Source organism: Artibeus jamaicensis, unplaced genomic scaffold, assembly GCF_021234435.1.
Source record: "Artibeus jamaicensis isolate MK-2021 breed Jamaican fruit bat unplaced genomic scaffold, CSHL_Jam_final contig_723, whole genome shotgun sequence".
NCBI classification, from domain to species: domain Eukaryota; kingdom Metazoa; phylum Chordata; class Mammalia; order Chiroptera; family Phyllostomidae; genus Artibeus; species Artibeus jamaicensis.
The window spans coordinates 560,104-578,506 of record NW_026521938.1 but is presented as its reverse complement, the minus strand read 5'-3'; the positions used below and the strand labels follow the sequence as shown (position 1 = coordinate 578,506).

The 18,403-nt window shown below is 40.3% G+C and overlaps 1 protein-coding gene, 1 long non-coding RNA gene and 1 other non-coding gene across 5 annotated transcripts in view; 2 read left to right on the top strand and 1 right to left on the bottom strand.

The window, feature by feature from the left end:
- ZNF470 (zinc finger protein 470) overlaps nucleotides 1-18,403 on the bottom strand; it is a 43,055-nt gene that overhangs the window by 5,939 nt on the left and 18,713 nt on the right. Inside the window, exons 1-5 of one of the 3 annotated variants that reach the window (XM_053671972.1) lie at nucleotides 7,198-7,496; nucleotides 6,364-6,496; nucleotides 6,087-6,174; nucleotides 783-909; nucleotides 520-615 (exon numbers count right to left, since the gene is read on the bottom strand). The exons of 1 other annotated variant lie outside the window; for it this stretch is intronic. In XM_053671972.1, the coding sequence (XP_053527947.1) occupies nucleotides 520-615; nucleotides 783-909; nucleotides 6,087-6,119 (256 nt within the window). In that variant the 5' untranslated portion in view covers nucleotides 6,120-6,174; nucleotides 6,364-6,496; nucleotides 7,198-7,496. Of the gene's footprint in view, nucleotides 1-519; nucleotides 616-782; nucleotides 910-6,086; nucleotides 6,175-6,363; nucleotides 6,497-7,197; nucleotides 7,497-18,403 lie in introns of those variants that run through there. One more of the 3 variants, XM_053671980.1, reaches the window with a different exon arrangement.
- Nucleotides 3,056-3,191, top strand: LOC119046060 (small nucleolar RNA SNORA79). The gene has a single exon (XR_005081902.2). It is a non-coding gene; the product is annotated as a small nucleolar RNA SNORA79 (small nucleolar RNA).
- On the top strand, nucleotides 7,621-18,320 carry LOC128628394 (uncharacterized). Its single transcript, XR_008392783.1, has 3 exons — nucleotides 7,621-7,911; nucleotides 16,422-16,497; nucleotides 17,987-18,320. It is a non-coding gene; the product is annotated as an uncharacterized LOC128628394 (long non-coding RNA).

Sequence of the window (18,403 nt, the reverse complement as noted above, 5' to 3'; positions counted from 1 at the left end):
TTTAACTTGAGAAGGATTTTGAGAGATGTTTTCCAACACGTCTTAGAGAGAAGAAACATTTTAAATTTATTATTTAAAAAATATTTATTTATTTTTAGAGAGAGGGGAAGGAAGAGAGAGAGAAACATTGATGTGCAAGAGATACAAAGATTGGTTGCCTCTCACATGCCCCCAGCTGGGGACCTGGCCTGTAACCCAGGCATGTGCCGACTGGGAATAGAACCAGCTCCTTTTGGTTCGTAGGCTGGCACTCAATCCACTGAGCCACATCAGCCAGGGGTAAATTTATTATTATTATTTTTTTATTGATTGATTTCAGAGAGAGACAGACAGATAGACACTGACTTGTTGTTCCACTTATTGTTGCATTCATTGGTTGCTTCTTGTATGTGCCCTGACTGGATCAAACCTGTAACCTTGGCATATCGGGATGACTCTCCAACCCACTGAGATACCCAGCCAGGGCTTGAGAAAAACATTTGGAGACTAGTTTTCCAGCTCTAGTAATCCTGTACTTACCTGGGCACAGGCCTTCTGTCATCTCTCCATTCATCACCCATGGCTCTTTACCTTGCTCCAATAAGGAGATCATATCTGGTTTAGACAGGCAAAGACCTGCATATTTAAAAAAATTGGTTATGCTGTGGCTATTCTAGAACTACAACTCAGTTCAAATGGGATCGAGAGAAGAGGGATGTTGTAGGAAAATGCTGATAAAGGCATGCAAGATGACGGAGGTAGAAAGATTCCTATGGGGAGGTGAAGGACGTAGATACTCTTACCCACTGAAACCAGGTTCTTGTAGTTTTCCAACATCACCTTCTTGTACAATGTCCTTTGAGCAAGATTCAGCCATTCCCACTCATCTTGGGAGAAGATTATGGCCACATCTCTGAAAGTCACTAAATCCTGAAATGACACAAATATAATCTTGCTCAGACAGTGTTCATGTCTGCATTCAGCTGGCTCTAGGGTAAAGGATTATGCTGCCCACACTGGGTAAAAAGCCACGTGTGTAAGTAATTGTACTGTGGGGTTAACTGATCCAGGTGTGGTGGTTAGTTACTAGACAACTTTTCTGCCCAAGGAAAAATAAAAAGTAAGAGAGACACTCTTGTAAATGCTCAGCATTTACAGTCCTGTGAAATTTATGAGCATTTATTTTTTTAAAGTTGACTGTATGATATTGACTATGAAATTTATGAGCATTTTTTTAAAAGTTGATTGTTGAATGTATAATGCATTCAAAACAATATCATCAAGTTTTAAGTTATTTTAACTATTTAGGAGGTCCATCACCTTTCTATGTGGAGAAATTAAAGGGCTCTGGGAACATCTGAAGGAAGAATGCTGACATGATAAACACTGATTTCAATCTACACAACATATTCTAAGAAATCTTAGTGTTCTTCAGGTGTTAAAAGGTGTGCTTAAAGAAAATGAAAGGAAAAATGCCTAACAACATTCTTTTATTTTGAAATAACACTATATTTGAATAACAAGAGAAGAGCGCATTTGGAAAGTTGTTTTTTGATGATCTGCCAAGAAGTATCAGGAGATCATATGAAGTAAGCACATCAGCCAATGTGTGTTTTCTTCTTCCATGGGCTGAATTTTTGAGCCAGCTAGCAAGTGGTACCAATCATCCATCTACTCCATGGGTGCTGGCAAGTTTTCCATTCCTTATTCTGTTATTTCACTTACATCAACACCTAAGAATAAAAAGTCAGATTCTTTTAAGGAATTCAGACTCTGGTACTGACTAGCTGGGTAATCTTGGCTAAATTAATTAACTCCCCTGTGCCTTGGTTTATCCACCTGAAAAATGGGAATAATTTTATCACCTCCCCCACAGCAGCATTGTGAAAATTAAATAAAGTTACAGGCTTTGGATGGAGGAGAGATGGGAGAGAAGTTAAAGGAGGAGGAAGAGGACAAAAAGGGAAACATTTGGTTTAATACTTAACAAAAGTTTTACTTATATTTTACCGAATTTCAGAATACTAGAGTAGTTAAAAACATAGTCTCTAAAGCCAGACCACCTATGTTCCAAATCCTATTCTGTTATCTTATTAGCTTTTTTAAAAAAGATTTTATTTATTTATCTTTAGAGAGAGGGGAAGGAAGGGAGAAAGAGAGGGAGAGAAACATCAATGTGTGAGAAATACATCAGTCAGTTCCCTTTCGCGTGCCCTCAACTAGGGACCTGCACCCCAGGCATGGGCCCTGACCAGGAATCGAACTGGCGACCTTTTAGCTCACAAGCAGCACTCAATCCACTGAGCCACACCAGCCAGGGCAGAGAAAGTTGTTTTAAAAGGAAGATTTCTGCCCCTGCTCTCTGAGCATTAGATCCCTTTTCCATTACCTGAGTCTGAATCTAAAGGTTTCTCCTGTAGTTCTTTGTATCTGAGCTAATATGCACTTTTATGCTAGAAGATACAGGGAGGGGGAAAAACGGTAAACATACTACATGTTTGATGGTACTGCATATTTTGTGCTCTTCTTCTAATTTACTGCTATTGTTTCTTTTTAGAGACCCCAAACTGCTGCTCCAGACACCCTCTTCTGGTTGGACAGCAGCATTCGGTGGGAAATGCAGGGTGGCGCTTGCTCAGTCCATCTCACCCAGAACCAGGACTTGCCCAAAGTCAGTGTTTAAATGATTATTTTTAAAGTTAATATCTCACTGGAAATAAAAATCCTCATGTTCAGTACTTCTTCTGCATCAAACATCATACTGTAGTTCTTCAGCTAATATATGTGTATGTATTTATGTGTATGAAAAACCACATCATGGACATAGAGGCAAACAGAGGCACATAGACCTAATGCTTATAAAGTACTTAGTATGTGCCAGACACTTCTCTACACATAGTATATTAACTCATTAATCCTCACAATAGTCCTATAATGTAGTACTATTATTATTATTTCCATTTTATGATTGAGAAAATGGAAATTAAGGTGATATATGTTGTATATAGTGGATCTAGAATTTGAACCCATGTAGTATGGTTCCAGAGTCCACGTTACTAACCTTTATGCCATACTTTGACGCCCTTAAAATGTTTCCCTCACACTAGGATTTTAGGTCATCATAAATTAAAATTTGATTTTCTTCACTCAGAAAAATATTCGGATAATGGGATTATCTGTTTGTTTTCTGAAATTTGTGGTATCAAACACTTAGGAAAAAGAAGAAAAGAGAAAAAATGTTTCCCTCTGATGATGACAATGCTTTTGTTTAAAATGTTTAACTGCTCTAAGAAGTAAGTCCCCTTGGTAGTACATGTTTTGGCATTATATCTGGTAAGAAAAGGAGTTTGGCTTTGGTGTAAGTTGCTTCTTGTGACTCTGATATAAAATGAAAGCATATTTTACTGTTCTAAGTTTTTTTCCCCCACATGAGGACATTTTTTTTTTCATTGCTTTTAGAGAAAGAAACATGGATGCCAAAGAGAAGCACTGATCGGTGTCCTCCTGTAAGCGCCCAGACTCAGGACCGAACCCACAACCTTTCGGTTATGGAACAAAGCTCCAGTCAATTGAGCTGCACTGGCCAGGGCCTAGGTTACCCTTGATCTCCTCCACTTCCTTCAAGAAGCAACTCAGGGACCACTTCCTCAGGGACCACTTGTGATCAACCCACTTGGTTGATTCCAGTTCTCCCAACCTCTCCCCAAGGAGGCAAAATGGAGATAAAATAAAGTAGATTTCCTCCTGCCCCGCTGTGGCCTGTCAGCAGGCTTCACCAGTCCAGAGGAAGGGGCGCCCTTCTCTATGCAATCAGAGGTGCTCTGTGGGCTATTAGTGACCTTTCTCCCCTGCTCCACAGGAAGTCTACTCTCCCGTGCAGCACAAGTTGTGTTGTATAAATAAATGGTCACTGACTTTTAATTTCTTCAACAGATGGCAAGCTGAGAGCCAAGAACTAGGCAGATGCCCAGTTCTTCTTCAAATTTCCTCAAAGGACTTTCTACGTAGTCAAATTCTTACAAAAAGACTGCACGCAAGAGAAGGGCCCAGGTGGGTCATTTTTTGAATGAAGAATAAACACTAAATAGGAAGAGGAGGAAGCTCTGAGATGACACTGGGCTGTGAGTCTGTCCCTGTGACCACACCACTCATCAGAAAGGGAGAAAACAGAAACCAGGCCCCAGGGTGGAACTACTAGGCAGGCAATTTTCAGAATGAAACATTACCAAATCCTGAAAAGCAAAACTATTATAAGGAGGAAAGAGGGTATACTAACTCACCAGGGACATGACTTTAAGAAGTTCAATTCCCATCACCCCCTCCTCTTCCTGGCTCCTCATGTGAAGGGCTTTACCTGAGAGGGCAGAGCTGGAGGAGAAAGGAGTAGTGAGAGATTGAGCAACTCTAAGAACCGTAGCCCAGAAACTCCTTCCTTCAGCTCCGTCTGTTTTCACTCTCACTCCCACCCAACCTCCCCTCAGTCCAGGCACTTGCTGGGAGTCCTGTAATTTATAGCTGGGTTCTCTGCTCCACTCTGGTTTTCAGGCTGAGCACTTCTCCCGTTCCCAAAGCCACCCATTAGTTAACAACAGAGATGTATCAGGTGGGCTGCATATATTAATACTCTGATTTAACCTTCACAGTCTTCAATGAAAATAGGAAATACTATCAGTCAGGTGGCTGAGTTGGAGCTTTGTCCCGTACACCAAAAGACTGCAGGTTTGATTCCCAGTTAGGGCATATACCTAGGTTGTGGGTTTGATGCCCCTGTCAGGGCGTGTACTGAAGGCAACCAATTGAATTTTGCTCTCACATTGATATTTCTGTCTCCCTTCCCCTCTCTCTAAAATCAATAAACATATCCTCAGGAGAGAATTCAAAAAATAAAAAAGTCCCTTGTGCCCTCTAAGCCAAGTTTCCTCCACCAGGAAAAATTCTGATGCAATTGTGGTTTCCTTCCTCTAAACACTGCTCTCTGAAAGCATGATTATAATGATAATATTGGGTTTGCCAAAAAGTCCATTGTTTTTTCTGTAAAATAAAAGACACATTTTCATTTTCACCAATAACTTTACTGGTTTGGATACTTTGAGTATGTCAGCTATCTCCCGCTATTGACTTCAAGTGGGTAGAGGCCAGGGGTGCTGCTAAACATCTTCCAATGCATAAGACAGCCCCACAGCAAAGAATTATTTGGCTAAAATGTCAATAGTACCAAGAAACTTTGCAAACCGCTTTTCACATGTTTGATCAGTCATAGCACCTTCCCCATATACTGCACAAATAATTTATGTTTTAGTTTCATTTTTACCTTTTTTAAAAATAGATTTTATTTATTTCTTTTCAGAATGAGGGGAAGGGAAAAAGAAAGAGAGGAAGAGAATCATGTCTTTATCAGGGGACCTGGCCCACAATCCAGGCACGTGTCCTGTCCAGGAATTGAACTGGCAATTTTTTGGTTCCCAGGCCAGCACTCAATCCACGGAACCACACTAGCCAGGGCTTACCTTTTTTGAAAAAATAAAGCGTAATATGCCCAAAATGCCACATATCTTCTTCCATCTTCAATATTAAAATGGCTGTACAAAAATTCACCAATTTTGGTAAGGTTTTTTCTTTAATGCATGCTGCTATGACAGCTGTCACAATACAAACAAAATTATTTCGAATGAAGTTAAAGACAACTAAGCACTACTAGAGCCATCATATGGAAAAAAATATAACAGACCTTTTGGCCAACCCAGTAAGAGGGGACATCTATTGAGCAGTTACTATGCGGCAGGGGCTATATCACGTGTTTACAGGTATGGGCTTACTTAATCCTAACTCCTGTGAGCTATATCATAGTATCATCTCCATTTTACATGAGAGACACTGGGTCAGAAAATTTAAGGAAATAAAAAATGTAGCCCAACTTGGTAGCTCACTTGGTTAGAACAACGTCCCAATATGCCAAGGATATGGGTTCACTTCCTCTTAGGGCACATTAAAGAATCAACCAATGAATGCATAAATAAATGGAAAGTCTGGCTGGGTGGTTCAGTTGGTTGCAGCATCATCCTGTTTATCAAAAGGTGGTGAGTTGGATTCCCAGTCAGGGCACATACCTGGGTTTCAGGTGCAATCCCTGGTTGGAGCATGTATGGGAGGCAACTGATTGATGTTTCTCTCTCACATCAATGTTCTTCTTTTTCTCTAAAAAATTAATAAAGATATCCTTGTGTAAGTGTTAAAATATAAATAAATAAAGTGGAACAAGAAGTCTGTTTCTTAAAAATAAAAAAAAGAAAAATGCTCAGTGGAGGTTTTGGGGATCTACACCTTTAAAGTTACTAGCCCTCTGAGAGTAGGTTTCAATGGTCAAAAATGGTTGAGAAAACCTACCTTGAGCCCCTGTGGAGGGGATTACATGAGAGCCAATACAGAGCGGGGAGTATGGAGTCAGTGTGTCCTGGATGGGAATCCTGGCTCCTCTTCCTAGTGGTTATTTGTCTTTTCTGTGCTTCACTGTCCTCATCTGTGAGAAGGAGACAAGGTAGTTTCCATGTCACAGGTTCTGAGGTTTGGTGTTAACGCTCCCAAAAGTCTCACAACTGTGTCTGACCCACAATAAGCACGTGGTAACCATTAGCAACTGTGACTGCATGCGGTAAAAGAAACAGAGAATATGGCTAAGGGTAGTACTGTTGTTTAGTTTTTAAATATATGTTTATTGAGTCTACAGAGAGAGGAAGAGGGGATAGGGAGGGAGGGAGAGAGAGAAGCATCAACTGGTTTCTTTACATATGTGCCCTGACCAGGGATGTAACCTTTCATTGTACAGGACCAGGGTCTAAAAAAATGAGCCACCAGGCAGGGCGAGAAGAACTTTTTCTCCCATCTGTGTACTCGCTGGGGTGAGGGGTGAGGACACAGACAACTGAAAGGGAGGAACGGGAATATTTTTGTTCGTTTCCTAGAAGGTAACTGAGCCATAAAACCGGGAACCTCGCCTCCACCCTAGTTTCACCCCACAGTGAAAACGGCACTCCGGTCAATACTGAAGCAATGCCCGAAGAGGGGGTGCTCTCTCCCTAGGTCCTTGGCGAGGCCCACAAAATCTGCGAAGGGTGTGTCCGGTTAGGTGGCGCCAGGCAAATCAACAGCCCTCCCGAATTTCAGCTCCTCGGACCGCCTCCAGGAGTAGCGCTGCTTCCCGCAGCCACCTGTCACTCTTACCTCAGCACTCAGTCCGTGGGCCAAGGGGACGCAGGTAGGTGTTCGGCCGCCCGGTCGGGACCCTGCCCCAGCCTCCGAGGTTTGGCCCACGCTGGCTCCTGGGCTACTGGGTCTGAGGAGGGTGGTCTCCTCCGCAGGGATCCAGCTCGCAGCCGCGTCAAGCCCTCATGCCAATTCCCACCGTCCCTCACCAGCGGCTGAGACCAGCACTGATGCAAAAATACTCGTCCCTAAGCTCCCCACCTGTCGCATGTTCCACACTTAAACCCAGGACCCTTCGCACCAGCACGCACACGCCACAAACCCGCCGTCTGTCACGCCCGCAGCCCCTCCCACTCTAGCCCCCTGCTGATTGGCTCTCAAGTCAATCTCACCGGAAGTGGGCGTGCCCCTGCGTAATAACGCCCCCTTGGAAATGTAATTCTCTTGGAACTGAACCTCTCTGAAAGCGGGTGACGAAGAAGTCGAGCACTGCTCCCCTCTCAGTGTAGTGATCACCGCCTTCCGTCTAAGTGACTCCTCTTCCATAATAGAGCCGCTTAGAAGCCTCTTAGACCCGACCCTGGGTCCCAGAAATACAGTCCCCTTCCACAATACCAGCCAAGTGCGGGGGTTTCTGGGAGTGCAAGCTCCCAGTTCGCAGGCGCCTGGTACCTGGAAACCCAGGGACGGAGATGCATTTGGGAAGCGGGGTCTGCGGCTGCAGCCTTCAGGGTAGGAAAAGTGATTTAGATGTTGTCTGTTTTGTGCACTGGTGATTTGTGACTGGAGTTTGGTAACCTGTCTTAATCAGTTTGCTCTTGCTGGTATGTACTCCTTGCGCCCATTTTGTTCCTCTTGGCTAGAAATCTTCTTTTGCCTTGTGTTCCCACCAACTAAAAAAGTGTTTGGCTTGTGTTTGTTAACCACGGAGACGCCAGAGAAATGTATCCTTCCTCGATTTCTTTGTGTGAACATCACGGAGGCACACAAACCTAGATGCTACCCCATCTGGTTTGCAATATAGCCTATTCATTGCTCCTAGGCTACAAGCCTACACAGCATGTTACCCTGCTGAATACTGCAAGCAACTTAACACCATGCTGAGCATTTATAGATCTAAACAGAAAAGATATGGTGAAAATACTGTCTAAAATATTAAAAATGGTACACCATATGGGGCATTTACCATAAACGAAGCTTTGAAGACTGGAAGTGGCCCTTGGGAGAGTGAGGGTGAGTGTTGTGAAGGTGCTGGACGTTACTGTATACTTAGGCTACACTAAATTTTTTTAAAATATTTTTCTATCTTCAAGAATAAATTAATCTTACCTTACATTGTGTAATCTTACCTTACATAGTGAAAATTACATAGTGTAATTTTCTTACATAAACTTTATTTTTAAAAAAATTTTCCTACTCTTGTAATAACACTTAGCTTAAAAAACATATTGTACAGTCGTACGAAAACTTTTCTTTACGTTCTTATTTTTATAAGCTCTTTCCTATTAAAATTTTTGCATTTATTTTTAAAACATTTTTGTTAAAAATTAAGACATAAACACATCAACTTAGGCCTACACAAGGCCAGGATCAGCAATATCTTTGTCTTCCACTGCTACATCTCGTCTCACTGAAAGGTCAAGGGCAATAACACACATGGAGCTGTCATCTCCTGTGACAACAATGCCTTTGTGAACGCTTCCTGTAGAACCTGCCCAAGGCTCTCTGGAGGAGCTGTCACTCTTTTTAGAAATATGCCCATGGTGGTTTGACCTATTTATTTCATTATAGATTTCTTTTCAAGCAGATAGTGCACAACGTACATTCTTCTCTATTAATGAAAATCTTTCAGTGTTGGGGTCCATGTTTTCAAAACTTTAAAGAAGCTTGTTGAGGTCTGCAAAAGCTTCTGTTAACCTTTCACGGTGAATCTTCTTGAGGATTCTCCTTTTTCTTCTGCAGTTCCCTTTTCTCTTGCCTTGTCTTCAGCTCTGCCTTCCTGTCCCAGTTCCAACAAGCCCTCATTAGTCAGTTCCTCAGGAACCATGCCCAGAAGCTCCTCAGTGTGATCCTCATCCACACCCAGGTTCAAGCTGTTTGCCATCTCAACCACAGCCCTACTGATTTTGGCAAACTCCTCATGTTGGCAAATCCTTTCAAGTCCTGGACAAACCTCTTGAGTGTCTGCTTCCAGATGCTGCTCATACACTCCTTGGTGACATCATCCCAAGCCCCAGCAAGGTTCTTGTTGCAGTTACAGATGTTGTAATCCTTCCAGAATTGCAGCAGTGTCTTCCTCAATTGCAGCGATAGCCTGGGCAAAGGTCCTCCTCAGGTAACAGGCTTTAAAAGCTGCTAAAACTCCTTGCTGCATTGGTTGGATCAAAGAGGTAGAGTTTGGTGGTAGAAATATCACTTTGATACTGGGATGAAGATCACCAATAAAAGGAGGACATCCAGGAGCACTATCAATAATTGAAAATTTGAAAGTTATGTCATTCTCCAAACACTTCTCCATTTTGCTAGTGTAGCAGTTCAGGAGAGCATCTTGGAAAAGAAGCTGGGTCATCCATCACTTCTTATTGCCTCTACAGTACACTGGCAATGTGGGCTTATTGATCTGCTTGAAGGCCCTGGGATTCTCTTTGTGCCAGATCACAAAGGGTTTCCGTTTGTAGCCCACAACATTGCCCCCAAGTAAGACTGTTAACCTGTCCCTAAAAGCCTTGAAACCTAGGATTGACTTGGCCTCCTTGTGGATGGAAGTCCTCTGAGGCATCCATTTCCAGAATTGTGAAGTTTCATCCATATTGAGTATTTGCTCTGGCAAGTAACTTTGCTCCACCATCAGCTCAGCTAGAGTTTCCAAAGATTCCTCATCTGCCTTTATGACAGCGACTCACGACTCACTTTCACGTTATGTGAGGAACAACAGGTCTCGAATCACTTAAACCAGCCACAGCTAGCAGTAAATTCAACACTAGTCAGGTCCAGTCTTTCCACATCGCAAACAAACTTTTTGCTTTGGTTTTGATCGTCATGGTGCTGAGAGGGATATACTTCTGAGCCTGGTCTTCAATCTAGGCCTTGAGAAGTTTCTCCATGACTAATACAGGTCCTTCCTGAATTTTTGTTACTTTTCTTGTCTTCAGTAAAGCAGATCCTTTAACAGCTTCCATCACTGTGTTCTTGTTCTTCAAGATCATAGGTATGGTGGAATGGGACATACCTGACTAGCAAGCAGTAACCATCACTGATTTTCCACCTTCATACTCTTTAATCACTTTTAACTTTGTTTCCAGGTCAACTGCTTGATGCAGCCTCTTAATGGCAATGTTAGCAATGGATTTTATACACTTTAAAGGCTATGATGAACAGACCAACATAAGATTAAGTCAAGCACGAGAAAATTATGCAGTCAAGGGCTATAGCAAACATGAGCTGTATGAGGCTGCTCCAGCATAACAGAGCATATTTACCATCATTATCAAGTATCATGTAATATGTGTAATGGAATGTACTATACTGTAAAGGAATGAAGTACAGTACATTTGTTTATACCAGTATCATTATAAACATGTGAGTTATGCATTGCATTATAATGTCACTAGGTGACAGAAATTTTTCACCTCCAGTATAATCTTATGGGACCACTGTTGAAAAGAAAAACATCCCATTAATGTTTCTTCAAATCACATTGATGTTTCTCTCCCTCACTTCCTCTCGCTCTAAAAGTAAAATTAAAAAAAGAAACTGCTAATATAGTTAACTGATACTTTATTTAAAATTTTAGCATTTATTTTCTTAGGTGAAAGGAACCTTTCCATTATCTTATATTGTTCTTGTGGTAACATTTTCTTTTTTCCTATTTTTTGGAATAACTTATGTCAGGAATAAACCATTTCTTGGTATTTTGGTAGAGCTCACCTTTAAAGCCACTTATCTGAAGAGTATTCTTATAGGATGAGTGGTGCCTGACATTCTGAGCCTTGAATTATTCTCCATATTTCCTTGTGCAATTTTACATTTTCCAAAGAAGTTATCATCTTCATTTAGATATGCATTTGGTTGTTTATCTATTGTATCTAAAGCTATTGTTTTTCTATTCTGCATTCTTCTTGCTCTCTCTCATCAAAGGTACTATTTTATAAAGCTTTTTGAAAATGGAGCCCTGGCTGGTGTGGCTCAGTGAATTGAGCACCAGCCTGTGAACAAAAGAGGTTGCTGGTTCAATTCCCAGTCAGGGCACATGCCTGGGTTGTGGGCCAGGTCCCTGAGAGAAAGCAGCAACTGATGGACGTTTCTCTTACACACTGATGTTTCTCTCCCTCTCCTTCTTTCTCCCTCCCTTCTGATTTCTCTAAAAGTAAATAAATAAAACCTTAAAAAAATAAAGTTGGAGCTCCAGGTTCTGTTGTCTATCTTTTTGTGTTTCACTGATTTTTCTCATGTATTTCTCATGCTCTTTAACACATTTCTTTACTGAAATACATATTTTGTTATTGACCTTTCTAATTTCATGATAAATGTATTCAAAACTTCACTGTCTTATGGTTTCAGCCATGTAATGTTTCATTATGTTTTTTTAGTATTCCTTAATTCCCATGATTTTTAATCCATTTTAACAATCTCTAAATTGGAGTATTTAGTCCATTTACATTCAATGTAATTATTGATGTGGTTGGATTTAGATTTATCATTTTGCTATTTTCTTAATTTCCTGTTTTAGCTGCCTTTGTTCTCCTTTTCTGACTTCTTTTGAACTAGTATTTTCTAGAGCTTTATTTTAATTGATTTTTTAAAAAAGATTTTAGATTCGTGGGCACCCAAGCAGGGACCAGGCATGTGTCCTGACTAGCAATCAAACCAGTAACCTTTTGGATCGCAGGGCAGTGCCCAACCCACTGAGCCAGTGCTAACTGATTTCTACATTTATTATTTTACATTTATGCTGCTTGAGTATATTTTAGTGGTTGTTCAAGGTATTATACCTCCTTAATTTTTCTTTTTTTTAAAATATTTTATTTATTTATCTTTAGAGGGGAAGGGAAGGAGAGAGGGAGAGAAACATCAATGTATGGTTGCCTTTTGTGTGTCCCTACTGGCCTGCAAGGAACTGGTCTGCAACCCAGGCACGTGCCCTGACTGGGAATCGAACCGCGATTGTCTGGTTCACAGGCCTGTGGTCAATCCACTGAGCTACACCAGCCAGGGCTATACCTCCTTAATTTTTCAATGTACTTAAAGTTAATACCATGCCCTTTGCTGTTAAAGAATTTGAAACACATGGCTCTACTTATGTACTTATCACTTATGATACAGATACACGTTACATTTACACACACTACAAAGTCCACAATACAATGCTATAATTTTTACTATAATAATCATGTTTTAAACAGGTGGTAAAAAACCGAGAATGGTAGATTTAAAAATTTTAAACTACACATTTACTACTTTTGGTGCTCTTCACTCCTTCCTAAAGATCCAAGTATTCTCAAGTATTTACTTCAAGCCCAAACAAATTTCCTTTAGTACTTAATATCATGGAGATTTATTAGCAGTAAATTCATGTCTTTTGTTTATATAAAGTCACTTACACCTCCATTTTTGAAGGACACTTTCTCTAGATATGGAATTCTGGGTTGAAGTTTCCTTTCTTTTTTTCTTTCCCAGCACTTAAAAAAAAAAAAAGCCACCCCATTGTACTTTGGCCTCTTGTTTCTGATCATGAAAAGCTAGTCATTATTAATATTATTGTTCCTGCCTGTAATGTATCACTTTGTTTGGCTACTTTCTAGGTTTTCTTTTTATTTTTGGGCTTTAGCAAATTCATAATAATATGCTCAGATGTGGTTTTCTTTGTATTTACCCTGTTTTGGGGGTTTTATGACATTCTTGAATGTGGAAATACATATCTTTCGCCAAATTTGGGGAATTGCTGAATATTCTTTAAGCAGATTTTCTATTTCATCCCTTTTAAAAATTCTGTTTGTAAGAACTTTTGATATTGTCACACAAGTCACTGAAGCACTGTTCATTTTTTCAATCCTTTCCTCTCTGTATTTTAATGTACCTTTTTCAGTTTCATTGATTCTGCCACCTCCATTTTGCTGTTAAACCTATCCAGTTGGTTTTTACATGCAGATACTGTATTTCTCATTTTTAGAAATCCCATATCCAAATTGTTTTTATTCACTGGCTGAAATTCCTATCTGCTTATTCATTAATCCCATACTTTCCTTTATATCCTCTAGAATTATAATAGGGGATTTAACATTCTTGTTTACTAACACCAAATCTGGGTTGTCTCAGGATTGGTCTCAGTTGCTTTTTCTCTTGCATGTGGCTATGTTTTCTTGTTTTTCATATATCTAGTAATTTTTGTTGTATAACATATCATGAAAAGTTAATACATGTAGAAGGATTGTTATGTTACTGTAGAGTACTGACTTTTAAGTTGAACAAAAGTTGAATTTGGTTAAACTCAAATCTCCAAACTGTCTTTTCTGAGTTAGGTGGCAGCTGAAGCAAATGCCTTTCAGCATTAGCTTGAATGCTTGGAGTTTGTCCAATGCTTGCATTTGTAAGGGATTAGCCAAAAATTTTGGACTTTAAAAAACTAAGTTCTGATGAAGACATAATGAAAAAAATCTTATTAGAAATTAAGAGTATAGAGGGTTCTTGTTATGTAGTGGCAGAAAGTTTAGCAATTCTGTTATTTGCAGTTAATGCGGAAAGTAGAACTGAGCTATCCAGCTAAGGAGACTTTCAGCAGTTGTTGAAGATTCTGCCTGTTTTATCCTTGCTGTTTATAAAAACATGTGAAATTGAGGGAGAGACTGTTAACAAGCCAGGATTTGATGCATTTGAAAATCCACAGCCTCCATTGATGGCAGATGATGCTAAAATCATTAAACAGCTTCTAGGCAAAGATAAAATCCAGGTACTGCTAGGAACTGGTCTAGAGAAACACTAAGAATACAACTATAAAACCTTTTGTTAGAACCTTTGAAAGATCAAAGTTGGCATCTGAGAGTACTGTTTAGTTACCCAAAGGCTCTGGAAAGAGATTAAAGGGGACCTTTAGAAGTACTCTGATCTACATGATGAGGCCTCTAGGAAGTTTTTCTCAATGAGATTCACATGAAGTCCACAGAGTTTTCAAGAGAAGCAGCTTAGCAGATACATCACCAACTTGGAGCAACCAGGAGAGAGACGCTTCAAAATAGACCACTGGATTCCCAAAATTAAAACGCCAGTAAGCAACGTTAGAAAACAACTGAGTGGCCAACTCATGGCAGAACCAAGAGTCCAGAGATTAGAGAATTGTTCCTAGGCTGTGAGATATAATCAAGAATCTCCAAACATTTTTCTGGCCAGATTTCAGAATTGCTATGTCCCAGTGACCTCACTCTCTTGGCCGGGGGAGGGGGCAGCAGACAATGTCATCTTTATTTCCAAAGATCTGCAGATCAAGAGGAGCTGCACTTCACAAATTAAACCTTATTAGCCTCAGCACCACTCGCACCTGATTTAATTGACAAGGTTATTGGCTTTGACCTGACGTTGTGAGAGGAGACTCTGGGAGGGCCTTGGAGGGGGTAAGTGTATTTTGCAATGTGGAAGGGACACAAATCACTAAGGGTCAGACAGTGGTAGGTAACCATTAAGATGGTTACCCCAATGATACCAGCCTCCTGTTATCCATACCCTTTCATAATGGTTTCCCCTTGGAAGTGAGCTGGGCCTAGTGACTCATTTCTAATTAACCGGATAACAAGACCAGGAGATGTCAGTTGTAATGTAAGTTTCCAAAATAATTCTTGCATCCATCTTGGGTACCTTCACTTGCCTCCCACCTCCAAGGAAGCCAGCTGCCATGTTGCAAGTTGCCCACGTGGAAAGGAAGTGATGTGTCCAGCCAAAAGTCAGTGAGGACTCAAGGGCAGCCAACAGCTTGAATGAGTTTGGAAAATCATTCTCTTCAAATAAAGACTTCCGATGACTACAAACTTGTAAAAGAGACAGTGGGAGCCAGGGGTGCCCAGCTAAGCCTTACCCAATGAAATTGTGAGATAATGTATGTTTGTTTTAAACCACTAAGCTTGAGCATACTTGTTACACAAATTATCACAGCTTATTCTGGTTCAGTGAATTACTGATAAAATAGAAAGAAACTGCATCTGTAGTCAAAGATAACATGTTGAAAAGAATTACAGTAGCTGCTATTATGATTAAAACCCGACTGTCACCCTGGCTGGTATGGCTCAGTGGATTGAGCACCAGACTGGGAAGCAAAGGGTCACTGGTTCAATTTCCAGTCAGGGCACATGCCTGGGTTACAGGCCCAGTCCCCAGTAGGGGGCACATGAGAGGCAACCACACATTGATGTTTCTCTCTCTCTCTTTCTCTCTCCCTTCCCCTCTCTCTAACAGTAAATAAAATCTTTTTAAAAACCCAAAATAAATCATGAATGAATGAATAAATAAACAAACAAATAAAACCCAACCGTCATTACCTTAGCACATATAAAATTTACTTTTCACTCACATGGTGAGCCATTGCTGGTATTCCTGGGTGACTCAGCACCCAGAGTTTTCCATCTTGCTGCTTTGCTGCTTCATACAATTAACAGTCTTCTTCCGGCTGGAAGGTACATCCTCTTCTTAAGAACCAAGTCTTAAGTGATATATATGACTCCTATTCAAACCACCCTGAAGAATATTAACTTAATAGCCACAACTAAAAGTAATAGCGGCTGAGTAATGTAGGATGTGCCTGGGCAGTCACATTCCAGAACCAACTCCAGACACTAGAAAGAAAAGCACAAACTTTTGGTGGTCATCTGGTCATATCATGGATATCATTAACTAAGACATACTCAGGATCTTGGAAAATAACCACAGATGGACTTGTGCTCACCAGAACTTCTATAACCTACATTAGATAAAACTCCCCCAGAATTCCTCACTCTGCATAAAAGAAACTAAATTCCTTCAGGAATTCCAGTGGAAATGTTCATGGTGATTTTAATTATGATCATTCGAGTGTACTCAGTCCCCTTTGTATGGACTCAAGTGGATGTGGTACTCAAAACACGTCATGGGAGTGCTTTTAATTAAAACTCCAATGCAGTCTCAACTATAAGGATCAATGATTAAGTGCAGTGGAGGAATTCTGAGGTTTATTAGGACCCTTTCATTCTGTTCTCATGGTTAACTGCTTCTCTGTATTTCAGCTATTACAGATGCCAAAGTTCAACTTTCCAAATGCAGTCACTCTCATGAGAAGACCCAGTATCTAAACAACAAAACGTAAGAAAGATGTTGGTGCTTTTTTCATTTTAAAAGAACATGGAAAGGCTACTGGATCCAGGACAGGGGTCCTTCAAAAGATATGTTAGGGGCATAAACATAAATGATCCAATTCAGCAGTATAAACTCTTGTCCTTATATATTACACAAACTAATTCCCAGCCATCTAAATACATTTCCTAAATTTTTGATTTTTTAGATTATATTTTTAGACCGAGGGGAAGGGAGAGGGGAGAGAAAGATCAATATGTGGTTGCCTCTTGCACACCCCCTACTGGGGACCTGGCCCACAACCCAGGCATGTGCCTCACTGGGAATTGAACTGGCAACCCTTTGGTTTGCAGGCTGGTGCTCAATCCAAGCCACACCAGCCAGTGCCATTTCCTAAATTTTTGATGGTATAATTAGTAAAGAAGAGTAAATATTTCTGAATGAGATTAATCTCCCCCCATCTTTCTCTTTCAAACTACACGTCATATTAAATTCAGATGTTTGTTACCAACTAAGCAATGATGGTGGAACTAGAAGAGCAGATTAAAAAATTAAGAGTTTTCTGTCACAAGAAAGGTATGGAAAGGGAAATTAGTAGGGAGGTTTCTTAAGGTTTGAGGAAGCCAAAGCTTTCTAAGATGCATAATCCTTTGTGTGACAGCTCCATCCTCACCTTTCCCAAGACTTCAATTTTATTTAAGTGGCAAGGCTGGGAATCTAGTCAAGCACCATAGATCAGCAACTGCCTGGATCTACTGCTGCCCCTGGCTTCCACCAACAGCAGCCCCATGATCAGCAGCAGTAAGATGATTCCCAGTGAACTAATAAAAAAGTCCCGACTTCGATGTCTTACCCAAGGTCAGAATTTCAAGAGGCCTTCTACTTGTAATGATCTAATTTCATTGTGAAGAAGCATCACAAATACTTCTGGAACTAGCATCCCTCATCACCTGGAGTTTGTGGTAACATCTTTCCAGCCCCTAATGCAAAATGGGCTTATTATGACCTGCTGTATCATGAATACCCTCCCCTAGTACAAAACAGGACTCCAGGTTTGTCTTTTGATTTTCCTCATCCAATAGTCAGTCCTTAACATTCTGCTTCTCTACAGTCTGACAATCATTCTCTAGTACTAATTCCTATACAGGCTAGTTTTCTAGCCTGAAAGATGGTTAACTCTCAGTTAGAATTAGAAGCTAATATTGGAAGAATACCAGGTACCTTGCAGATATAAAGAATTAGAACAAAATTAGGACGTGAGAAAGCAGAAAACATTTTAATGGATCAGAGTGATAGGTAGAGGGGCAGAAATCTTTAGGTTACTGCCCAAGGATGACTCAATTACAACTACTTCTGGTCCAGGAGTGGTTTCACGTAGTTAACGGAGAGTACAGTAAGGGCCTGAACCAATCAAAATGAATACTGACTGAAAGAAAGCATCCATTCAGGCGTTACATTAAGCCAAATACTGACCTTGCTCCTGTCCTCGAATCTCCAGTTAAAACACAAAGAATGAAACAATCTGATTGCCTTAATTGAAGCTTTGTGACTGGCAGTTCCCCAGAACAATACAGAAGAAAAAGTGTCAACCAAGAAAAGTGTGTTAAAGACAGAAACAGATTTCAACATATATAATGAAAAAATATGTACAAACACATACACATGTATATGCATGCAAAGATATATTCAGTATCAATCTTGATGCTATGACTACAAGATGGTATTACATGTAAGTTTGTGCAAATCACACATTTCATTGAATATATTGTGGACAGGAAACTCTCCATAGAAGCACACATAGAGCTTAGTCTCCTACTGACTGGACAATAGTGTTGAATAATCAACTTAATCTGTTTGGCACACTGCCATCCTATTTGTCATAATTAAAACAATGCTGCAATAAATGTTATTTACA